This window comes from Chiloscyllium plagiosum, chromosome 9 (genome assembly GCF_004010195.1).
Source record: "Chiloscyllium plagiosum isolate BGI_BamShark_2017 chromosome 9, ASM401019v2, whole genome shotgun sequence".
NCBI lineage: Eukaryota > Metazoa > Chordata > Chondrichthyes > Orectolobiformes > Hemiscylliidae > Chiloscyllium > Chiloscyllium plagiosum.
In genome coordinates this window covers 2,340,567-2,366,561 of record NC_057718.1, presented here as the reverse complement: position 1 = coordinate 2,366,561, position 25,995 = coordinate 2,340,567, and the positions used below count along the sequence as shown (strand labels likewise).

At 47.0% G+C, this 25,995-nt stretch overlaps 2 protein-coding genes across 4 annotated transcripts in view; both read right to left on the bottom strand.

Annotated features, from left to right (window-relative positions):
• Positions 1-1,690: 1,690 nt before the first annotated feature.
• stmn4l (stathmin-like 4, like) lies at positions 1,691-18,368 on the bottom strand. The gene is made up of 5 exons (XM_043696740.1): positions 18,286-18,368; positions 7,814-7,897; positions 6,158-6,253; positions 2,567-2,772; positions 1,691-1,969 (listed from the first exon to the last, which is right to left on the bottom strand). Exons 2-5 carry the CDS (start codon positions 7,824-7,826, stop codon positions 1,691-1,693), a joined length of 594 nt encoding a protein of 197 aa, XP_043552675.1. The 5' UTR covers positions 7,827-7,897; positions 18,286-18,368.
• LOC122552544 (zinc-binding protein A33-like) overlaps positions 17,654-25,995 on the bottom strand; it is a 35,459-nt gene continuing 27,117 nt past the window's right edge. For 2 of the 3 annotated variants that reach the window (XM_043695234.1, XM_043695231.1), the window contains exon 7: positions 22,140-22,616. In XM_043695234.1, coding sequence (XP_043551169.1) covers positions 22,525-22,616 — 92 coding nt within the window. In that variant the 3' untranslated portion in view covers positions 22,140-22,524. Of the gene's footprint in view, positions 17,667-22,000; positions 22,006-22,139; positions 22,617-25,995 lie in introns of those variants that run through there. The other variant, XR_006312413.1, reaches the window with a different exon arrangement.

The window sequence follows — 25,995 nt, the reverse complement described above, 5'->3', positions numbered from 1 at the left end:
ACTGTCCCCATTAAACAGTCCCAAGACAGGGATAGCACAGGCTTAGATTTAGAGTAAAGCTCCCTCTACACTATCCCCATCAAACACTCCCCATGGCAGGGACAGCACGGCGTTAGATACAGAATAAAGCTCCCTCTAAACTGTCCCCATCAAACAGTCCCAGGAGGGGGACCACATAGGGTTAGATACCCAGTACCTGCCCTTTACTGCTGTCCAGTGTCTTTCTCAATTCTTCACTAACTGGTGTTTTCTTTTGCGGGACTTTCCTCCATTTTTCTCTGGTAGCCTTTTTAACAATACCAATGTGAGATCCTCATTCACTAACCAGTGATAACCTTCAATATTCAACATGATCCAGAGTTTACACATCCCAGCAGAACCCTCGCATCCCACAGTAATGGTCCCACATAGTATGGACAGAGGATTGGCTAACTAATAGAAGGCTAATAGTGAGGATAAAGAGGGCATTTTCAGGATGGAAACCTGCAGCTGTTGGAGTGTCACAGGAATCATTGTGGGGCCAGAATTATTTACAATATATAATAATGACCTGGATGAATGTACTGTCGTCAAGTTTGTGAATAACACAACAATAGGGTGGGAAGCTAAGTAATGAGGCAGAGTTTGCACCGGGATATTGACACAGGAAATGAGTGGACAAAAACTTGGCAGATGGAATATAACTTAAAGAAATGTGAGGCCATTCCCTTTGGCAGAAAGACAGAGGAGCTGAATATTATTGAAAGACTGCAGAAAGCTTCCGAACAGAGAGATTTGGGAGTCTTTGTCCATGAACCACAAAAAGCAAAATTCCGTGGGTAATAGGGAAGGCAAATTTCAAAGGAAATAGAAAATAAGAAATAGAAATAGCACTGGTCTGACCACAACTGGAATATTGGGAAGAGTTTTGGTTCCTTATCTGAGGAAAGGTGTCATGGCATTGGATGCTGTCTGGAGCAGGATCCCTGGGCTGATATTCGGTATGGAGGGACTGTCTTGTGAGGTCAAATTACATTGATTAGGCCTGTACTCATTAGAATATAGAAAAATGAGAGGCGACCTTATTGACACACACAAGATTTTGAGGGGACTTGATAGGGTCAAAGCAGAGAGATAGTTACCCCTTATGGGAGGGACTAGGCCCAGAGAACATAGTCTCAGCCTAAGGGCTCACATATTCAAGACAGAGGTGAGGAGGAATGTCTTCTCTCAGAGAGGGTTGTGAGTCTGTGGAATTCTTTACCACAGAGGACTGTCATGGCTGGGTGAGAAAGTATACTCAAGACTGAGGAAGATGGATTTTTAATCAGAAAGGGAATTGAAGTCTGGGGATAAAGCAGGAATGTAGAATTGAGACTTAGCAGAAACTGCTAGAAAAATGCAGCGAAGTTCTGAGGACTCCAAATGTTCTGCTTTCTTACCACAGATGCTGCCAGACCTGCTGAGTTTTCCTAATAACATCTGTTTTTGTTTCTGACTTTCAACATCTGCAGTTTATTGTTTGTTAGAGGGTCATCAGATTAGCCATGGCAGAGCAGGATCAATGGGGCTGAATGGCCTACTGCACTGAAACCTTCTGATGTAACAGCCTACATAATAGTCTACACACTCCCCTCATGGCCCCAGGCCATTCCCAACCCCGCGGGCCTCAGATGTATTCGGTTGAACCCATCCCTCCCCCTGGGCTCAGTCAGTCGGTGGCGGGCCTCAGATGTATTCGGTTGAACCCATCCCTCCCCCTGGGCTCAGTCCAGTCGATGGGACGGGAACGTCTCACCTTCTCCTGCAGCCGATCCAGCATGGCCGCCAGGTGGGCTTCACGGTTTTCCTTCTGGATCTCGTTCCGCAGCTCCAGTTTCTCCTTCGCCATCTTGATGAAGTTGTTGTTCTCCTCGATAGCTTTCTGGATCACATCTCGCTCGTGTTCCCTCTTTTCTGCCAGGTGCTTCAGTAACTCCGCTTCCTGACACTAAACCAAAAAAAACTACAGTCAAAAAAAACGTCGGAACAACAGAGTCCATACATCCTCCTAAGAGACTCCCCCCAGAGTCCGTCTTTTCCCTGAGAATCTCCCCTCGCTGTCCAGATATTCCCTGAGAGACTCACCCAGAGTCCATTTTTTTTTTGTTTAGATTCCCCTACAGTGTGGAAACAGGCCCTTCGGCCCAACCAGTCCTCACCGACCCGCCGACGAGTAACCCACCCAGACCCATTTCCATCTGACTAACTGACTATGGGGAAATTTAGCATGGCCAATCCAGCTGACCTGCACATCTTTGGACTGTGGGAGGAAACCCACGCAGACACAGGGAGAATGTGCAAACTCCACGCAGGCAGTCACCTGAGGCTGGAATCGAACCTGGGACCCTGGTGCTGTGAGGCAGTAGTGCTAACCACTGAGCCACCATGCCACCACCTACAATGTCCTGACAGATTCCCCTTGGTGTCCAGATATTTCATGACAATCTCCCCTCGGTGTGCAGATATTCCCTGAGAGACTCCCCTCGGTGTGCGGATATTCCCTGAGAAACTCCCCTCGGTGATCTGGGATTTCTATGGACTGTACCTTCCGTCTCTCTTCAGCAGCCTCAAGTTTTTTCTGGATCTCCTCAAGGGAAGGATCCCGTTTCTTTGGCAAGGCAGTGTGGAATTCTGGGACTCCCTCAAATGACGGTGGTTTCAGGATGACTTCGAACGACAGGCCCGACGCTCTCTTGTTCAGCTCCTTCACCTCCATGTCAGATATGAAGCACCAGTTCAGGTCAACGGGATCTGAAAGAAAAGCAAATCAGCCTGTTACATGGAACAGCAGGAGGGCATTCAGCCCCTCAGGTCTGTTACATGGAACAGCAGGAGGCCATTCAGCCCCTCAGGTCTGTTACATGGAACAGCAGGAGGGCATTCAGCCCCTCAGGTATGTTACATGGAACAGCAGGAGGCCATTCAGCCCCTCAGGTCTGTTACATGCAACAGCAGGAGGCCATTCAGCCCCTCAGGTCTGTTACATGGAACAGCAGGAGGCCATTCAGCCCCTCAGGTCTGTTTCACAGGAACAGCAGGAGGCCATTCAGTCCCTCAGGTCTATTACACAGGAACAGCAGGAGGCCATTCAGTCCTTCAGGTCTGTTACATAGGAACAGCAGGAGGGCATTCAGTCCCTCAGGTCTGTTTCACAGGAACAGCAGGAGGGCATTCAGCCCCTCAGGTATGTTACATGGAACAGCAGGAGGCCATTCAGCCCCTCAGGTCTGTTACATGGAACAGCAGGAGGCCATTCAGCCCCTCAGGTATGTTACATGGAACAGCAGGAGGCCATTCAGCCCCTCAGGTCTGTTACATGCAACAGCAGGAGGCCATTCAGCCCCTCAGGTCTGTTACATGCAACAGCAGAAGGCCATTCAGTCCTTCAGGTCTGTTACATAGGAACAGCAGGAGGGCATTCAGTCCCTCAGGTCTGTTTCACAGGAACAGCAGGAGGCCATTCAGCCCCTCAGGTATGTTACATAGGAACCGCAGGAGGCCATTCAGCCCCTCAGGTCTGTTTCACAGGAACAGCAGGAGGCCATTCAGTCCCTCAGGTCTGTTTCACAGGAACAGCAGGGGGCTATTCAGCCCCTCAAGTCTATTATAAAGGAACAGCAGGAAACCATTTTAGTCCCCTCTTTGAGTCTGTTTCACTGGAACAGCAGCAGGCTATTCAGCCCCTCAGGTATGTTACACAGGAATAGCAGGAGGCCATTCAGCCCCTCAGGTATGTTACACAGGAATAGCAGGAGGCCATTCAACCCCTCAGGTCTATTACACAGGAACAGCAGGAGGCCATTCCACCCTTCAGGTATGTTTAACAAGAACAGCAGGAGGTGATTCTGCCCCTCTGGTATGTTAAACAAGAACAGCAGGAGGCCATTCAGTCCCTCAGGTCTGTTTCACAGGAACAGCAGGGGTCCATTTAGCCCCTCAAGTCTATTGAAGGAACAGCAGGAAGCCATTTAGTCCCCTCTTTGAGTCTGTTACACAGGAACAGCAGGAGGCCATTCAATCTCCTCCTTGACTCTATTACACAGGAACAGCAGGAGGCCATTCAATCTCCTCCTTGACTCTATTACACAGGAACAGCAGGAGGCCATTCAGCCCCTCAGGTATGTTACACAGGAACAGCAGGAGGCCATTCCACCCTTCCAGGTATGTTTAACAAGAACAGCAGGAGGCCATTCTGCCCCTCTGGTATGTTAAACAAGAACAGCAGAAGGCCATTCAGCCCCCTCCTTGAGTCTGTTACACAGGAACAGCAGGAGGCCATTCAGCCCCTCAGGTCTGTTTCACAGGAACAGCAGGAGGCCATGCAATCTCCACCTTGAGTCTATTACACAGGAACAGCAGGAGGCCATTCCACCCCTCAGGTATGTTTAACAAGAACAGCAGGAGGCCATTCTGCCCCTCTGGTATGTTAAACAAGAACAGCAGGGTAAAAACAAGGACTGCAAATGCTGGAAACCAAAGTCTGGATTAGAGTGGTGCTGGAAAAGCACAGCAGGTCAGGCAGCATCCGAGGAGCAGGAAAATCGATGTTTCGGGCAAAAGCCCTTCATCAGGAATAGAGCAGCAGGGTGCCATTCTGCCCCTCTGGTATGTTAAACAGGAACAGCAGGAGACCATTCAGCCCCCTCCTTGAGTCTGTTACACCGGAACTAGAGGAAGCTATTCAGCCCATCGAGTCTGTTCCACCATTCAATGAGATCATGTTGGATATCTTCCATTTCTCTTGATCTCTTTATCCAAAAATAAATAAATAAATCTTAGCACCTCAACCTAGAAGTGGGCACTTCAATGTGACATCGCTCCAGAATGACCTGTCTCTAATTTTAGGAATAGGTTCAGTTCCAGATGGTCTCAGCAAAGGGAACCATTTCTCTTTCTATATTCCCCGACCTTAACCATGATGTGAGTACCTGTCTTGCTGTAATCCTGGAGAATCTCCAAAAACCAATCTCTCCTTCATGAGGTGAAATACTCAAGCGGACTCAGATCTGACAAACGTCAACTTCAAGATGAATTCTTTCTTTGTGAATCCCGGAAATCAGGATAAAGGCTAACATTCATTTATCTTCCTCATTATATGTTGTTCCCGTCTGCAATCTTTTTGTAACCTGGAGACCCCAGTTACCTGGTCCCTCGCCATCCCAACAGTAACCCCAGATTTCCTCCTCAGATCCAGAGAGGCTAAGTCCATATGCTGCTGCACTCCACACCAACATCCTACAGTTGTATCACTGCCTTCAGCTGTCTGTTCCCCTCTGCAGTATCTTGCTGTAACCCATTGTATTTACTGTGGCCCGTCACTCAGTGTCAGGAGTACGTTAGTAGGTCGTTGTCCCTCCAGCTGGCCTTGATCAATGTGCTGGAAGGTGTTGGCCCAAGTCTCTGTCATGATGACGAACAGGAAATTGAGGCAACTGGGCCACAGTACATCCAGAGGTCAGCCTCCTGATTAGGGGCCATGGTATCAAATCCCACCACAGCCAGAATTTCCAATTCAATCAATAAATCTGGATTTGAAGTCTCTGTGATTATGACATTGGCAATTATCATCAATTCAGGCAGCATCCAAGGAACAGGAGAATCGACGTTTCGGGCATAAGCCCTTCTTCAGGCTTATGCCCGACATGTCGATTCTCCTGTTCCTTGGATGCTGCCTGACCTGCTGCGCTTTTCCAGCAACACATTTTCAGCTCTGATCTCCAGCATCTGCAGCCCTCACTTTCTCCTCAATTATCATCAATTGTCATAAAAACACATCTGGTCCTCTCTTAGGGAAGAGAACTTGCTTTGCTTCCTTGGTCAGACCTACACGTGACTCCATACCTACAGCAATGTGGTTTGACCCTTCACTGCCCTCTGAAATGGCCCTAGCAAGCCACACAGTTCAAGAGGAATTAGAGACGAGCAACAAATGCTGACCTAGTTGGTGATGCCCACATCGCGAGAAACAATAAATAAAAAATGTAATCAGTTCTTTTCCAATGTAAACATGTCACACTGACATGGCACCCTCCCACCAGTGGTGGCGCTGTCTAAACACTGTGGCTCAGCTGTCACTACAGATATCGCTGTCTAAGCCCTGTCCTCACAACACGGAGACAACTCCACTATCACTCACCTTCAAACTTATAGAGAGTTTTATTTCGGGGCTCTGGGTTGAAGCAGGAACAGAGAAGGTTAAAGAGAGGAAGTTCTTTCATCTTCTGTTTGTACGCTGGAAGTGAACAGAGACAGAACAATGAGAATACATTGTGTGATAGCAATGTCCTCAGCCCTCACTCACTGAAACACATCAATTCAGCGTAATCTTTTGGATGCTGTCCCAAAGAATCATGGATGTAGGTTTGCTTGCTGAGCTGGATGGTTCATTTCCAGACATTTTGTCATCCTACTAGGTAACATCTTCAGTGGTCCTCAGGCAAAGCATGTCATTTCCTGTTCTATTCTTGCAAAATACCGTGCAAGAACTGTGATAAACACGACATTGGACAAACAGGCAGAAAACTAGCCACCAGGATACATGAACACCAACTCGCCACAAAACGACATGAAGCTCTGATTAGATTAGATTAGATTAGAGCGCCCACCGTGCCGCTCTCTCACTAGTATCCTTACATATGGATAAGGAAGGACACCACTTCGACTAGGACAACACATCCATCTTAGGACAAGCCAAACAGAGACACGCATGAGAATTCCTAGAGGCATTCCAACCGGAACTCTATCAACAAACACATCGAGTTAGACTCCATCTACCACCCCCTGAGAAAAAGAACAGGAAATGACATCACCAACACAAAGAAACCCAATCATATAAATAGAAAGTAGGAATCATGTATACTGCTTTGCCTGAGGCCCACTGAAGATGTTACCTAGTAGGGTGATGAAATGTCTAGAAATGAACCTTCCAGCTCAGCGAGCAAACCTACATCCAGAACCTCAACCTGAGCTACAAATCTTCTCAAAACCCCCAAAGAATCATGTTGACATTTATAGGGAGATAGTAGCGGAGGATAATATTTTTAAAATTCACCTGTGGGATGTGGACATTGCTAGCTAGACCTGTTTTTATTGTTAATCCCTAATTGCCCTGCGCGATTATAAATCATAGTCAATTATCATAACAAACGATCTGGTTCAATAATGCCCTTTAGGAAAGGAAATCTTCCACCCTTACCTGCACTGGCCTACACGTGACTCCAGACCCATTACAATGGGGTGACTCTGAAAGGGCCAAGTGAGACACTCAGATTATGGCAGTTAGGGACACCAGAGTCTCAAGAAAAATAATTATTTTTAAATCTGGATTTAGAGCAATGTACCGGAACTTGGCAGTTACTGAAATAATTATTATAACTGTGACCAATACTGTTATTGAAAGGGGGCTGTGGTGTTGTAGTGGTAGTGTCTCAATCTCTGAAACAGGAGGATGGAGGTTCTGTCTGATCTGCTCCAGCAGTGTGTAATAACATCTTTGGACAGGCTGATTGGTAAATATCTGTTGTGGTCAGAAACCCTGTTCATGCACATGGAGAGATGAGACTGGACTCTACACACGTTACATTTCATGATTATGTTTTTGAGGATTAAGGAGCATTCTTTTCTTTTCAGGACTGGCTTGTGTCACTGTGAGGGTGAAATGGCTGCGTATGTGTCTGCTTTCTCATTTTAATAAGCTCGCCTGCACTGTCTCGGTCTCGTTCTCACTATCTGGGGTAATCTGTGGCAGGCTGGTGTGTTGAAATGGCATTGCGGGGGACAGGGTGAAACATACCAGACAGTGACATGGTAACTGGATGAATTGCTGCCGTGCTGACCCAGAAATACAGAATGGAAGACCGAGGTTCAGAATAAACACCTGCAAAAAAAAAAGCAAAAAATGAGTAGAGCCTCAATATCCTGAAACAGGAGCAGCAGACACGCAAACCCCAACATTTCACCTGGAGGCGAGAGCACATAACGCAGCAACGGAATCAGAAAAATCCTGGCAGTTTCCTACAGAATTGGATTGACAGTCTCTAAAGCAAAGTACAGCAGATGCTGGAAATCTGAAATGAAACAGAAAGTGCTGAAAGAACTCAGCAGGTCTGGCAGCATTTGTGCAGAGGGAGGAAGACACTCTGTTATATTGCCCTTCACCGGTCGTCCCGAGAGGATCGAATCAAAGATGAATCACAGTGGACCGGGAGCCTTAATTCTGATTTCTCTGCACAGTGGTTGCCAGACTTGCTGAGTTTCTCCAGTATTCTCTGTATGTTACCTCTGACTGATGATGTGGTAATGTACAGAGAGTTTAGCTGCTGTGTATAATACAGGGGCTACTGCAGTCAGTGTTTGGCACAATGGGATAGTACAGAGCCAGTTACTAGAATGTGGAATCATGGGTATTCCAGATGCTGTCCTTATAATGTTCCAAGTTATGGGATATTGCAGTTTTTGTTTGGAACAAGGCAATGGTCCAGACCCTGTTATTACAGCCAGTATTTATGATTATGGGATGTAACAATCATTGTCACTAAAAGCCTCCTCCAGTGGTCCCCAGCATTACAGATACCAGTCTCCAGCCACGTCGATTCATTCCTTGTGATATCAAGAAACAGTCAGAGACACTGGATAATGCAAAGGCTCGGACCCTGACAATATTCTGGCAATAGTCCTGAAGGCTTGTGCTCCAGAACTTGCAGGTCCCCGAGCCAAGCTGTTCCAGTACAGTTACACCACTGGCATCTACCCGACAATGTGGAAAATTGACCAGGTATGTCCTGTACTTAAAATTCAACCCAGTCAGTTACCGCCCCATCAGTTTACTCTCAATCATCGGTAAAGTGTTGGAGGGTGTCAGTAACAGGGCTATCAAGCAGCACCTGCTCAGCAATAACCTGCTCAGTGACGCCCAGTTTGGATTCCACTGGGGCCACTCAGCTCCTGACCTCATTACAGCCTTGCTTCAAACATGGCAGCACGGTGGCTCAATGGCTAGTGCTGCTGCCTCACAGCACCAGGGACCCGGGTTCGATTCCAGCCTTGGGTGAGTAATTGTGCGGAGTTTGCACATTCTCCCCGTGTCTGTGTGTATTTCCTCTGGGTGCTCCTGTTTACTCCCAAAGTCCAAAGATGTGCAGATTAGGTGAATTGAACATGCTAAATTACCCATAATGTGCAGAGTTATAGTGTAGGGTGGCGGGTGTGGGTGGGACAGCGTGGCCTTGATTGGCCGAATGGCCTACATTCACACTGTCGGGGTTCTATGGGCACAAGAGCTGAATTCCAGAGGTGAGAGTAACAGCCCTTGCCATCAAGGCTGCATTCAACCAAGTGTGGCATCAAGGGGCCTTAACAAAACTGGAATCAATGGGAATTGGAGGGGGGTGGGGGTAAACCCTCAGCTGGTTGGAGTCATATCTGTCACATAGGAGGTTGCTAGAGGTCAGTCATCTCAGCTCTAGGACATCGCTGCAGGAGTTCCTCAGATGCGGAGGGGCCGGTGTTGGACTGGGGTGGACAAAACCCAAAATCACATGACCCCAGGTTATGGTCCCAACAGGTTTATTTGAAATCACAAGCCTTCAGAGCGCTGCTCCTTCACATGATGAAGGGAGTTCCTCAGGGGAGTGTCCTAGGCCTAACCATCTTCAGTGCTTCATCAATAGTCTTCCTTCCACCATAAGGTCAGAAGTGGGGATGGTCATTGTTGATTGCATAATGTTCAGCACTATTCGCAACTCCTCAGATACTGAAGCAGTCCATGTCTAAATCTAACAAGATCTGTACAATATCCAGGCTTGGGCTGAAAAGTAACAAGTAACTTTTTGCAATACACAAATGCCAGGCAATGACCATCACTAATAAGAGACAATTTAATCAGTTCCCTTTGACATTCAATGATGCTACCATCACTGAATCCCCTGATATCAACGTCCTGGGGATACAGTGTGCAGAAACTCAACTGGATTCCCCCATAGGAATACTGTGGTGACTAACTCCCCTCCTGACTGCTCAAATCCTGTCCACCATCTCTCAGGCACAAGTCAGGAGTATGATGGAATTTTCCCCACTTGCCTAGTTGGGTGCAGCTCCAACAACACTCAAAAAGCTTCACACCATCCAACTGCTTGATTGGCACCACATCCACTCCCTTCATCACTGATGCTCAGTAGCAGCAGTGTGTACTATCTACATGATGCTCTGCAGAAATTCACCAAAGATCCTCAGACAGCACCTTCCAAACCCACAGCCACTTCCATCTAGAAGAACAAGGGCAGGAGACACAGAGGAACACCACCTCCTGCAAGTTACCCACCAAGCCCCTCCTCATCCTGACTTGGACATATATCGCCGTTCCTTCAGTGTCACTGGGTCAAAATCCTGCAATCCCTAAGGGCATTGTCGATTAACCCACAGCACATGGACTGTAGCGGTTCAAGAAGGCGGCTCACCCTCACATTCTCAAGGGGCAACTATGGACAGGCAATAAATGCTGGGCCCAGCCAGTAACACCCACGTCCTGTGAATGAATAGAAATGTCAGTGTTTGCGGCAGTAGGATGTTCTATTCATTGTTCCTGCAGTCTGCTATCACACTCTATTGTTTCAGTGTTGGGTGATGCTGGGTTCCTTGACTCTGTGCTGCCACCAGGTGGCCATTCTCATCTCTCAGGAAAGTGCTGAACCTGAGGCAGGTTCCTGGTGAAGGGCTTTTGCCCGAAACGTCGATTTCACTGCCTGAATTGCTGTGCTCTTCCAGCACCACTGATCCAGAATCTGGTTTCCAGCATCTGCAGTCATTGTTTTTACCTTGAACCTGAGGCAGAACCAGCGTAAATATTTCATGAGATCTGGCTTCTCTTTTTTTCAAAGCTGTCCTGTGGTCTGTGACTGCCTCCACACACAATGGTCTGTTAATAATCCGTTATCGCAAGTATGGCATAGGGGCTGCTCCCAGTCAGTTTCCTTTTGCCATGTTAGTGGGCAGAGGCCAATGCTTGATATGACCACCTGTAGCAGGTTGGGGAGAGTGCTGTGGGTCTTGGGGTTTATTGTGGAGTGTTTCTGTTCATTCATAGGACATGGGCATCACTGGCTGGGCCCAGCATTTATTGCTTGTCCCTAGTTGCCCCTTGAGAAGGTGAGGGTGAGCTGCCTTCTTGAACCGCTACAGTCCATGTGCTGTGGGTTGACCCACAATGCCCTTAGGGAGGGAATTCCAGGATTCTGACCCAGTGACACTGAAGGAATGGTGATGTATATCTAGGTCAGGATGGGGAGTGGCTTGGAGCGAACTTGCAGGGGTTCCCATGTATCAGCTGCCCTTGTCCTTCTAGATGGAAATGCTCATGGGTTTGGAAGGTGCAGTCTGATGATCTTTGGTGAATTTCTGCAGTGCATCTTGTAAATAGTACACACTGCTGTCACTGAGCATCGGTGGTGGAGGGAGGGGATGTTTGTGGATGTGGTGCCAATCAAGTGGCTGCTTTGTCCTGGATGGTATCAAACTTCTTAAATGTTGGTGGGTTGCACCCCTCCAGACAAGTGGGGAGTATTCTATCACACTCCAGACTTGTGCCTTGTAGATGGTGGGCAGGCTTAGGGGAGTCCGGAGGGGAGTAATTCACTGCAGTATTAACCACCCTGACTTGCTCTTATCGCTACTGTGTTAATTTGGCTAATCCAGTTGGGCTTTTGGTCAATGGTAACCCTCTGTATGTTGATCGTAGAGGACTCAGTGATGGTAACACTATTGAATGTCAAGGGGCAATTAGATTGTCTGTTATTGAAAATAGTCATTGCCTGGAGTTTGTGTGGCATGAATGTTCGTTGCCACTTTTCAGCCCGAGGCTGGATACTATCCCGGTCCTGTTGTGTTGGAACATGGGCTGTCTCAGTAGCACATAGATTACAACCACTTTCTCAAGGGCCAGCCAGCAGCACCCACTAGTGAATCAAAACAAAAAGAGCTTGCCGATTCTGCTGCTGTTCCTGAAGGCCCACAGTGTGCCATGGATGTCCAGTCTCCAGTGGTTAGGTTTGTTTGAAGTCTGTCCGGTAATAGTGCAACATAACACAAGATATCTCAAAGTGAAGATAGGTTTATATCTCGAAGGGACTGGAGCTCTCTGACCGATAGCTTTCTGGACAGATTCATTTGCAGCAGACGAATTGGTGAGGAGGAGATTGGGGGTCTTTGGATTTGTGTGCAGCCAGGTGATGCGTTGGGGCATTGATTGAAGCGAGGAGGTAGGGTAGGAAACAGTGATTGTAATATTTTGAAAGTAGCATTAATCTGAAGGAGATAGGTTTCTGAGTGGGTTGGGCAGCCTTGACTATCCCTGAATCCTTTGGATTTCATCTGCAATTGACAGAATTGTTGAGTCAGAATTGGCTTCACTGGGTCACGGAAGAGTGTATCGAATTTCTTGATAGCCATGCAGAGAGATATTGCTGCTACAGAGTATGGAGACTGAGCTCAACAGAGTCTGGCAGTGATTAATGTGTCATTCCCTCTGCGATCAATATGCTCAATCACTGCTCCCACATTCAGCAGGAAGCATTTGGGCTAAAGCCTGGAGGTTTCAGGAAGATTAGCTTTCATTTTTCTAAACTTCTGTACTCAGGCCCAATCTGCTCAACCTTTCCCCATAAACAAACCTGAACTACAGCTCAGGAGTCGGCTGAGGGAATCTTCCCTGAACTGACCCCAGTGCCACCTTACACATCTTGATGGGAGGAGACCAAACTAACTCACAATGCTCTGGGTGTGGCCTCAATGATGCCCTATGTAGTTATTGCAGGAGCTCTCTACCGCTCTCTCACACCACATGCCAATGTTCCCATGGTTTTCCTAATCACCAGGCGTACCTGCATTGTCACATCTTGTAATCTATGTACCACTACACATAGATCCCTCTATACCTCAGTGTTCTACAGTCTCTCTCCTTTTAAATAATGTTCCAATTTTCTATTCTTCCTGCCAAAGTGGACATCCTCACATTTTGGCCCATTATATTCCACCTGCCACTTTTTTGCCCACTCCCCTTCCTCAGCCGACCTGAGGCTGATTGCTGTGATTTTGTGTGGGCTCTCTTTGCTGCTTCCTTGCTGACTCCTCTTCTGCCATCACTCAGGCAGCTGCCAGGACACATTGACTCCAATGCTGGTCGGCTTGAGGTCTCCTTCTAAGACCACGTTGAATGAAACACCTTGGGCGAACTGTTGCAGTGAGCTCAACATGGGTCCTGACTATGGGGATTCAGTCACATGGCTCCACCACTGACCCACTGGGGGAAGGTGCTGGGGAACCCCCTGCTCCCAATGTCCTTCCATCCTCAGCATCCTGCTCTCTGAGCCTGATCTTTATCTGAGGCAGTGCAGGGGCAATCTGTTCAGCTACTTCACTGCTGTTAGGGAGGTGGTGAGGACCCAGCCCTGGGTCAGGCAGAGCTTGGTACTTTTGCTTCAGTTTTGCAGTTAGCCCGGGACAATGGGAAATCCTGATCTTAGCTTCAGTGAATGTGCTGCTGGTGATTGTGGAGCTAAGGGGCTGAAGCTGTTGAGGAACTCCGGATTGAGGTTGTTGATGTTGGTGGAAGGTCTCAAGTCTCGATGCCCCAACCTTTATCATTGGTCTTGCTGATGTTGAGTGTCCGCTCCCCACCCCCTATCGCTCCCTGATCTACACACTGTCAGTGAGCTTCAGATGGGAATGTCAGCTCCCTGACACCAGCAGATACCACTACAACCTACCCCCCCCCCCCCACCCCCCGAGTAAGACAAGGTGCACTCTGCTCTCGGTGTGCAGTCTTACCAAGTTGAACAGCTACAACCAATTCAAGCACACTAGAAACAGCCGTGTTCAAATTGCCAAAATGTCCAATGAAGGCAAAGACAGGAATATGCAGGGAAAGATGGCACCAGGATTTGACCTCCTTTCCCCACTAACTGACTGTATTTGTACACAGCACCTTCCAAACCCCATGACCACTCCCATCCTGAAGGACAAGGGCAGCAGATACATGGGAACACCAGCCCCTGTAAGCTGCCTCCAAGTCACTCACCGTGATTGACAAATTACCAAAGGTGGGAGGGGGTTGCCTATATGGAGGAGGGATCTACCAGCTTCCTTCAGCCTAGGAACCTCCAAATTCCCAGATTAGAGAACTGTGATGTGTAGCTGTGACATAAAACCACAAGAGCAATGTGTGAATGGTAACACCCTGGTGATGGTACCCAGCCATGGTATGGAGATGACAGCAGGGCAATTGGGACTTTATATTCAAAACGCAGATTGTCAAACCTAGCCGCAGTTATGGTGACCATGACAACACCAGATTGTCATTTAGAAACCCATCTGGTTCACCACCATCTCTGAATGGGGGTCATCTGTACTTGGTCTAGCCTACACGGGACTCCACACCTACAGCCATGTGACTGGCTCTGAAATGGTGCAGAAAGCCCCTGAGTTGTAATAAACTGCTTCAATGTACGACAGAGGTTCAAGAGGGCAGATCATCATCAAGGGTGATTAGGGCAGGCAGTATCGTAAGTGGCCAACTAGCAACACCCACATCTCCAAACTGAAACACAGTCAGGAAGTTGTCCCTGAGTCCGCATTGACTGGGCTCAGGCAGTGGATCACTCCTTTCCACCGCCTATCCAGCTTTCTAATCTCATTACGTTCTGTCCTCTCTCAGTATTCCCACTGTAGAGATAAAGTGATAAAAGATCCAGCAACGATATAACCTTGGAATAAAATCCCTTGACACAAAGTTGGGAAATATTGAAAATCCTTCACAAAACAGCAAATCCACTGCAATAACACTTCCATTCAGTTACAGGTTGGTCAGCTCCTCAGTATCCTCTGCACTGACAATCTCCACAGGATACATTTCATCTAAACCCCATCGCCCCAAATATATTCAAACTGACTGGATCATTTCTGTGCTCTCTGGCACTGTTTGGGAATGAGTACACAGCCACGTTAAAGGAGGCAGCTGGATTATGACAGTGAGGGTGACATCAGTTCCTACCTTTCACCTCCAGTGTAGATGTTTCTGATTGCAATCACTAAACTGCTCACCACTGGAAAGAGAACCGAAGGATAAACACCTAAAACCCAGCCCTGGTTTTAAACTGAACAAAATATCATGACCAATAAGTACGAGAAAATTTCTGAAAGTCACCGGTCCACCATCAGGTTTTACAGATGGTGAAATGGTGTTAAAGTTACTGTCAGACTGATGGGAATGGGCAAATTCAGAGATGGAGCAAGTGCATTGCAATCAATGCTATATTTAATCCAGCAGATATGGTAATATTTAAAGGGACAGCAGAGAGGAAGCTTTTCTCTGTGCCTAACCCCTTGTTGCCCTGGGCATATTTGATGGTCACAGTGCAGTGGGAACTTTACTCTGTATCTGACCCCGTGCTGTCCCTGTCCTCGGAGTCACCTACAGCCATGTGACTGGCTCTGAAATGGTGCAGAAAGCCCCTGAGTTGTAATAAACTGCTTCAATGTACGACAGAGGTTCAAGAGGGCAGATCATCATCAAGGGTGATTAGGGCAGGCAGTATCGTAAGTGGCCAACTAGCAACACCCACATCCCCAAACTGAAACACAGTCAGGAAGTTGTCCCTGAGTCCGCATCGACTGGGCTCAGGCAGTGGATCACTCCTTTCCACCGCCTATCCAGCTTTACTCTGTATCTAAACCAGTGCTGTCCCTGCCCTGGGAGTGTTTGATGGGGACAATGTAGAGAGAGATTTACTCTGTATCTGACCCCATGCTGTCCTTGTCCTGGGAGTGTTTGATGGGGGACAGTGTAGAGGGAGATTTACTCTGTATCTGACCCCGTGCTGTCCCTGTCCTGGGAGTGTTTGATGGGGGGACAGTGTAGAGGGAGCTTTGCTCTATATCTAACCCCATGCTGTCCCTGTCCTGGGAGTGTTCGATGGGGACAGTGTAGAAGGAGCTTTACTCTCTATCTAACCCTGTGCTGTCCCTGACCTGGAAGTGTTTGATGGGGGACAGTGTAGAGGGAGATTTACTCTGTATCTGACCACATGCTGTCCCTGTCCTGGGAGTGTTTGATGGGGGACAGTGCAGAGGGAGATTTACTCTGTATCTGACCCCGTGCAGTCACTGTCCTGGAAGTGTTTGATGGGGGACAGTGTAGAGGGAGATTTACTCTGTATCTGACCCCGTGCTGTCCCTGTCCTGGGAATGTTTGATAGGGGGACAGTGCAGAGGGAGCTTTACTCTGTATCTAACCCCGTGCTGTCCCTGTCCAGGGGAGTGTTTGATGGGGACAATGTAGGGGGAGCTTTACTCTGTATTTAAACCTGTGTTGTTCCTGTCCTGGGAGTGTTTGATGGGGGACAGTGTAGAGGGAGCTTTACTCTGTATCTGACCCCCTGCTGTCCCTGTTCTGGGAATGTTTGATGGGGGGACAGTGCAGAGGGAGCTTTACTCTGTATTTAAACCTGTGTTGTTCCTGTCCTGGGAGTGTTTGATGGGGGACAGTGTAGAGAGAGCTTTACTCTCTATCTAACCCCGTGCTGTCCCTGTCCTGGGAGTGTTTGATGGGGGACAGTGTGGAGAGAGCTTTACTCTGTATCTGACTCTGTGCTGTCCCTGTCCTGGGAGTGTTTGATGGGGGGACAGTGTAGAGGGAGCTTTACTCTGTATCTAACCCTGTGCTGTCCCTGTCCTGGAAGTGTTTGATGGAGGACAGTGTAGAGGGAGATTTACTCTGTATCTGACCCCGTGCTGTCCCTCTTCTGGGAATGTTTGATGGGGTGACAGTGTAGAGGGAGCTTTACTCTGTATCTAACCCCGTGCTGTCCCTGTTCTGGGAGTGTTTGATGGAGAAAAGTGTAGAGGGAGCTTTACTCTGTATCTAACCCTGTGCTGTCCCTGTTCTGGGAGTGTTTGATGGAGAACAGTGTAGAGGGAGCTTTACTCTGTACCTAACCCTGAGCTGTCCCTGTCCTGGAGTGTTTGATGGGGGACACAGTATTAAGTCATGAATAATCCTGCAGTCTATGACAGTAACGCTCCTGAGCAGACGGTTAACAATTACAACGAAAGGAGATATAATCTGAGAGAAAATTGGAAAATGATGAGTTTAGGGAATTAAAAATTGATAATTAGCTTGGTTCACAAAGGAGAGGCTGGAGCTTGGAAGAAGCTTTCAGTTAATCGATTTGTGTCAATTGACAACACCCTGTCTCTGATGTTACGCTGTCTGCAGTGCTGTCCATAGGTCACCTTTCAGACACTGTTCCTGTGACCATAACCAAGGAGGTGTAATATCAGAACCAAACCTTGTGCTTCAGTCCCAGTGAAGCACACCAGCCCAGTTCAGCACGGTGAGGAATCACTGAGTGTGACAATATCCCATCGGGATACTCACACACTGGAGCCTGACTGTCTCAGAGCTCAGGCACCAGCGCACAGTTAAACGAGATGTCACAGGATGGCTGGCTCAGGCAGCATGAGGATTTGCAGGAGTCAGAGCAGGAGATTAAGATTACATTGTAGAAATTGTCCTCATTGTAGGTCACAAATAGACAATACACACACTAGCCACACACACACACTAGCCACACACACACACTAGACACACACACACACTAGACACACACACATACTAGACATACACACACACAGCTTAGACAACAGACAGACACACAAACAAAGGCGAATACATATGCACAATTTACACAGGCATATAGACACACACACAGATACACAGACACATACAGACAGACACGTACACAGCTAGACATAGACACACAGATACCTAGACTGTTCTTATTTGCCTAATTCACTGACTCATTATCCTTCAACAAAAATTAAACCACATCTTTTTTAAAAGAAATATTAAGCTCGGAATCTCCTCTGAGAGCAGACATTAATTATTGAAATATGCCACAATCTTGTCTTCCGCCCCTGCGTATTCCCAACACACAATATAATTAACCTTCCAGAATTCATTCCAATCCTGCATATTGAACATAAAATCTCAATGGATCATGTCTCTGATTTTCTTTTAAAAGCATTTTACTTGATCAACGCCTCTCCCGAATTATTGACTAAAAAAATCTCAACCATAAATATTCAACAATGCAAAAATCAATTTTCACTGCCCAAAGCAGAGAAACCCGTATTAAATTAATTTTAAATAAAAGAAAATAATCCAGTTATTATCAAATATAAATACATATTCAGATTTCAGATAATTGTCATTACTGCAGTGGCAGAGGCTGGTCACACTTGACTGAAGATCGAGTGATGTGTTCCAAGTCCTTGATGCTTGCTTTGTTCTGTCTGTACTTACCACAGCCCGGAACCTGTCAAAGAGCAGAAGAGGATTCTGTCATGTCGGAATCAACTGCTCAACTCCAGCCTCTCTCATTACATCACTTCTCCACCACCTCATTGGATCACAAGCAAGCTGAACACTGATTGGCCACTGGATGGAAGGTTGGGTTTTGGGGCATTAACCCTCAGCAGACCCAAGCCTTGCCCCTTCCCCTTCCTGCTCTCCACTCACCACCCCCGGAGCCAACTCAGTCAGAACCACAACCTGGTCAGTGGGAAGGATGTGAGAGTGACAAATCAACCATTCCCTGCACAACACAACCCCCTCAGAAAAAGAAACTCAAATTAACCCCTTGCCCCAGACCTTTTCAGATTCTTGGGTCCAGGGGAGTTAAGTGGTGGGCTTATAATGTAGAAAGATGACATTGAGGTTTATCAAACTAACCATGATCTAGTTAAATGGTAGACAGACTGGCGGGGGTCAGTTAGTGCAGTTGATTGGAGGCATGGTGACCCTCGCGTTAAACCAGTACCAAACCGTACCTGTCTAATGAGAAAGCAGCCCCCATGGCCATTTGAGACGGTGTAGACTTTACACTGAAGTAGACCAGTCTGAGGGGCTGAATGGCCAATGCACGTTCCTTTTTTCCTGATGTGGAGGAGCCGGCGTTGGACTGGGGTGGACAAAGTTAAAAATCACACAACACCAGGTTATAGTCCAACAGATGGTTGTGGATAATAAGAACTTATATATACTCCACTATAATATACTCCACAACCACCTGATGAAGGAGCAGCGCTCTGAAAGCTAGTTCTTCCAAATAAACCTGTTGGACTCTAACCTGGTGTTGTGTGATTTTCTCCTGTGTTTCTCGATGTTCAGCACCATCCATAATTCCTCAGATACTGAAGTGGAGAGGTGGTGGCCCTAGTGATATTATCCGGAGAACCAGGCAATGTTCTAGGGACTGGGATTCAAATCCCACCCTGGCAGATGGTGGAATTTGGAATCAATAAAAATTTGGAGTTAGGAGTCTAATGATGATCACCAAACCATTGTCAATTTTCAGAATGAACTTCACCTGGTTCATTGATGTCCTTTGGAGAAACTGCGATCCTTATCTGGCCTGACTTACATGTAACTCCAGACCCACAGCAATGTAATTTACTCTAAACTGTGTGACAGGCAATTAGTGATGGCCAAGCCAACGTTGCCCTTATCCTGGGAATGAATTTAAAAAGAGCCAGCCCAAATCCAAGTGCAGTAAGATTTGTTCAATGTCCAGATTTGGGATGAAAAGCAACAAATAACCTTTGTACCACATACATTCCCAACAATGATCACAAGACAGAATCTAATCATTGCTCCTTGACTTTCAAAAGCATGCAACAAGGTGCTGGGGAGACCACATGTGGAGTACTGTGAGCAGTTTTGGTGCCAAATTTAAGTGAATGATGTCATTTCATTGGAGGCAGGTCAGAGAAGTTTCACTGGGATGATCTCTAGGATGGAGAGATTGTCTTATGAGCAAAGATTAAACAGGTTGGAACTCCATTCACTGGTGTTTAGGAGAATGACAGGTGATCTCATTGAGACCCATAGGATTCCTAAGGAGCATGACAGTGTCAAGGCTGAGAGGATGTTTCCCCTCATGGGAGAGTCTAGGACCAGAGGGTTTTTTTAAAAAATTCACTCACAGGATGAGGGTGTGGCTGGCTGGGCCAGCATTTATTGCTCATCCCAGTTGCCCAGATGACGCTTCAGAGTAAACCAGAGAGCTGCAGGTCTGGAGTCACATGTAGGCCAGCCCAGTTTCCATCCCCATTGGGTGTTATGACAATCAGCAATGGTTTCAATTGAAAGCTATGCCCCTTGTGCTAGCCATCACCATCTGAGGAAAAGGACTGTCACTGTCCACCCTACCTAACCCTCTGATTATCTTATACGTCTCGATTAAGTCACCTCTCAACCTTCTTCTCTCCAATGAAAACAGCCATATGTTCCTCAGCCTTTCCTCATAAGATCTTCCCTCCATACCAGGCAACATCCTGATAAATCTCCTCTGAGCCCTTTCCAAAGCTTACACATCCTTCCTATAATTGATTAGCACAACACTCACAAACATCTACTGCCTCCATCCCCCCCGCCCCCCAGCCCCACCGACGCTCAGTAGCTGCAGTGTACTACCGACAAGCTGCGCTGCAGAAATTCACCAAAGATCCTTAGACAGCTCCAAACCCATGACCACTTCCACCTGGAAGGACAAGGGCAGCAGATACATGGGAACACAATCTCCTGCAAGTTCCCACCAAGCCACTCACCATCCTGACCCGGAAATATGTCGCTGTTCCTTCACATGCTGCTGGGTCAAACTCCTGGAATTCCCTCCCTAAGGGCATTGTGGGTCAACTCACAGAACATGGACTGTAGTGGTTCAAGAAGGCAGCTCACCCCCACCTTCTCAAGGGGCAACTAGGGACGGGGCAATAAATGCTGGGCCCAGCCAGCGACACCCAAGTGCTGTGAATGAATACAAATATTGTTCTGCTTGGATTCAGTATTGTCTCCGTGACAATCACTGCCCCTTGGCCCAGTAATTCCCTCGACATTAATCTCAGACACCAAATGTTTCTCCCTAATAGAGTCATATAGGATGGAAACAGGCCTTTCAGCCCATCTCGTCCATGCCAACCTGGTTTCCTAAACCAAGCCATTCCCATTTGTCTGTGCTTGACCATATCCCTCTAAATCTTTCCAATTTATGTACCTGTCCAAATGTCTATTAAATGTTGTAATTGTACCCATCTCTACCATTTCCTCTGGCAGCCTCATTCCATACCCGTACCACCCTCTGTGTGAAAACGTTGCCCCTTATGTTCCTTTTATATCATTCCCCTCTCACCCTAAACCTACGGCCTCTAGTTCTGGACTCCCATCCCCTGGGGAAAAGACCTTGGCTATTCACCCTATCTATGCCTTTTATGTTTTTAAAAACCCCTACAAGGTCATCTCTCAATCTCCGATGCTTCGGGGAAAATAGTCTCAGCTTATTCAGCTCTTCCCTGTAGCTCAAACCCTGAATTCCCAGCAACATCTTCAGAAATCTTTTTTGCACCCTTTCCAATTTAATAACATCTTTCATAAAACAGGGCGGCCAGAATTGCACGCAGTACTCCAAATGTGGTCTCACCAATGTCTTCACGTTGTTTACTAATGACTTGGATGCTGGCATGGAAAGTCAATTATCCAAATTCGCTGATGACGCAAAATTAGGCAGCAGCATAAATGATACCATAAAATGACAAATGGATATTGATAGACTCAGGGAATGGGCATAACTGTGACAGATGGAGTTCAATGTCAGTAAGTGTGAGGTTATCCATTTTGGAGTGATAAAGGAGAGATCAGGGGACTTCCTAGATGGCATGAAATTCTATAGAGTGTGTTTCCAAATAGACTTGGGGATTCAGGTGTGTGGATCTTTAAAATGTCACAATCAGGCGCAGAAAATAATCAAGAAGGCTAATGGAATGCAGATCTTTATATCTCAAGGTCTGGAGTACAAGGATGCAGAAGTTACACTGTAACTATGCAAAACCCTGGGTAGACCCCACTTGGAGCACCATGAGCAGATATGTGCACCACACCTTTGGAAGGAAAGATTGGCCTTGGAGGGAGTACACTGTAGGTTTACAAGAATGAGACCTGCACTTCAGGGGTTATGAGGAGAAATTGGACAAGTTAGACCTATTTTCACTAGAATTTGGAAGGTAAGGGCTGATATTGAACTGAATTTATTGTCACGTGTCCCGAGACACAGTGAAAAGCTTTGTCTTGTGAGCAGCACAGGCAGATCACAGAGTTAAATCGCATAGATAGTAAATAATAGGTAAACAGCGGCAAAAACAAAAACACAGGTACAGGCGAGTGTTAAGAGTTTGTGAGTCCATTCAGTATTCTAATAACAGGAGGGTAGAAACTGTTTTGAAACCGGCTGGTGTGTGTGTTCAGGCTTCTGTACCTTCTCCCCAATGGTAGAGTTTGTAGAAAAACATTGTCAGGATGGGATGGATCTTTGAGAATGCTGACGGTCTTTTCTTGACAAAGGGCCTGGTAGATGGATTCTATAGATGGGAGGTTGGCCTTTGTGATTGTCTGGGCCGAGTTCACCACTCTCTGTAACCGTCTCCGATCTTGAATGGTACAGTTGCCATACCAGGTAGTGACAGATCCAGACAGAATGCTCTCGATGGCGTACCTATAAAAGTTGTCAAGATATTAGCAGGAAAAGACAGGGTACATAAAGATAAACCATTTCCACTGGTTACCGATTCTAGACCTAAGAGCATAGTCTGAGAATTAGGGCTGGAATGTTCAGGAAAGATGTCAGGAAGTACTTTTACACACAAAGGGTGGGAGAGGTTTGGAACTCCCTTCCACAGAGGGCAAGGGATGCTGGATCAGTTGCTAATTTTGAAATCTGAGAGAGATAATCTTTTGGTAATAAAGGTATTAAAGGATGTGGAACAAAGGCAGGGATATGGAGTTAGGCCACAAATTAGCCATGACCTCATTGAACAGAATCCCTACAGTGTGGCCCAACAAGTCCATACTGACCCTCCAAAGGGTAACCCACTCAGACCCATTTCCCTCCATTTAACCCCTGACTAATACACCTAACCTACATATCCCTGAACACTATGGACAATTTAGCATGGCCAATTCACCTGACCTGCACATCTTTGGACTGTGGGAGGAAACCGGAGCACCCGGAGGAAATCCACACAGACACGGGGAGAATGTGTAAACCCCACACAGACAGTCACCTGAGGCTGGAATTGAGCCTGGGTCCCTGGTGCTGTGAGGTAGCAATGCTAACACAGATCCACCGTGCTGCCAGTAGAGCAGGATTCAGGGGCTGAATGTCCTACCCCTGTTGCTATGTTCCCGTGACAGCTGAATCAGTTTGGTTGCAAGTATGATGCCTCCCATCTCGCCCCTGTTGTTTGGGGAAACGTACCTCACCCTCTTTAGGATGGCACGGTGGCTCAGTGGTTAGCAGTGCTGTCTCACAGCACCAGGCTCCTGGGTTCGATTCCAGTCTCAAGGGGGCTATCTGTGTGGTGTTTGCACGTTCTTCCCGTGTCTGTGTGGGTTTGCTCTGATTGCTATACCCAGTCCAAAATGTGCAGGTCAGGTGAATTAGCCTTGGGAAAGGGGAGGGGGCTGGGTGGGATGCGGTTCAGAGGGTCAGTGCAGGCATGATGGGCTGAATGACCTCTTTCTGTACTGGAGGGGGTTCTATGATTCTTACAGGTTAATTCTGAGCCTGAATACAAGGGGCTGATGTCATTTAGATTGATCACGTTCCATGCTGTTTCGAGAGTAATTGATTTAATCTCTAACACATGCAGCAAACTGGATGTGGTCCAGGCTGCTTCCTGTTGCTACGTTTATATCTTCGGGCCTGAGCAGGGATGTTCCCTCTGGTGACTGAGTACAGCTTGATCTCAGTCTTCCAGGAAATGGACCAGTGACAACAGCGACATCATCATTTCAGAGAATCACCAGAAAGGGGAGGAGCCCTGTCCTGCTATTGAACGGGAGGGTGGCTGATCATCTGCCCTGATTCCACTAGCCCATGCTGTCTCTGTATTCCCATGATGATAGGTTCTTCATTCATAAAGGGGTCAAGGGTTACAGCAGGAAGGCAAGAGAACAGGGTTGAGGAACATGTCGGCTACAGTTGAATAGTGGAGCAGACTCGATGGGCCAAATGGCCTAACGTTGCTCAGAAATCTAAAATCCTATACCATTAGTCTCCTGAAATGTATAGATTTCAAAGAACAGAGAACAGGCCCTTCAGCCCTCCAGGCCTACACTGATCCAGATCCTCTATCTAAACCTGTCACCTATTTTCGAAGGATCTGTGTCCCTCTGCTCCCTGCCCATTCATGTGTCTGTCTAGATACATCTTAAATCATGCTATACTGCCCGCCACTGCCACCTCCACTGCCAACGCGTTCCAGGCTCCCACCACCCTCTGCATAAAGATCTTTCCATGCATATTATGCATATTTCCTCTAAACCTTTCCCCTCTCATTTTGAACTTCTGACCCCTCGTAATTGAGTCCCCCACTCTGGAAAATAGCTTCTTGTTATCCATCCTGTCTATACCTCTCATGACTTTGTAGGCCTCAATCAGGTCCCTCCTTAACCTCTGTCTTTCTAATGAAAATAATCCTAATCTACTCAACCTCTCTTCATAGCTAGCGCCCTCCATATGAGACAACAGCCTGATGAACCTCCTCTGCACCCTCTCCAAACATCCACATCCTGTTGGTAGTGTGGCGATCAGAACTGTACACATTCTTCCAAATGTGGCCGAACCAAAGTCTAATGCAACTGTAACATGACCTGCCAACTCTTGTACTCAATACCCTGTCCGATGAAGGAAAGCACGCCGTATGCCTTCTTGACCACTCTATCGACCTGTGTTGCCACCTTCAGGGTACAACTGACCTGAGCGCCCAGGTTTCTCTGTATATCAATTTGCCCCAGGTCTTTTCCCTTTTCTGTATAGTTCGCTCTAGAATTGAATGTTCAAAAATGCATCACCTCGCATTTGCCCAGATTGAACTCCATCTGCCATTTCTCTGCCCAACTCTCCAATTTATCTATATTCTGCTGCATTCTCTGACAGACCCCTTCACTATCTGCTACTTCACCAATCTTAATGTCATCTGCAAATTTGCTAATCAGACTACCTATACCTTTCTCCAGATCATTTATATATATTACAAATAACAGTGGTCCCAGCACGGATCCCTGTGGAACACCACTGATCACAGGTCTCCATTTTGAGAAACTCCCTTCCACTACTACTCTCTGTCTCCTGTTGCCCAGCCCATTCTCCATCCATTTCATGCACAAGACCATGCTGCCGATCACTGATAATCCATTGTTTTCCAAATGGGAATAGATCCTACCCCTCAGTATCTTTTCCAGCAGCTTCCCTCCCATTGACATCAGGCTCACCTGTCTGTAATCACTTGGATTAGCCCAGCCTTTTAAAGCCACAGCTATTTCCTCTCCCACTTCCCTCAGTAACCTGGGATAGATCCCATCCAGACCTGGGGACCTCCACCTTATTGCCTTTTGGAATACCCTACACTTCTCCCCCTTTATGCCATCTTGACCTAGAGTAATCAAACATCTATCCCTAACCTCAAGCTCATGTCCCTCTCCTCGGTGAATACCGATGCAAAGTACTCATTAAGAATCTCACCCATTTTCTCTGATTCCACACATAACTTTCTTCCTTTGTCCTTGAGTGGGCCAACCCTTTCTCTGGTTGCCCTCTTGCTCCTTATATATGAATAAAAGGCTTTGGGATTTTCCTTAACCCTGCTTGCTAAAGATATTTCATGACCCCTTTTAGCCCTCTTAATTCCTTGTTTCAGATTGGTCCTACATTCCCAATATTCTTCCAAAGCTTTGTCCTGAAGAAGGGCTTATGCCCGAAACGTTGATTCTCCTGCTCCTTGGATGCTGCCTGACCTGCTGCACTTTTCCAGCAACACATTTTTCAGGTCTGTTTTTAGTCGCCTAGACTGTATGCACACTTCCTTTTCCCT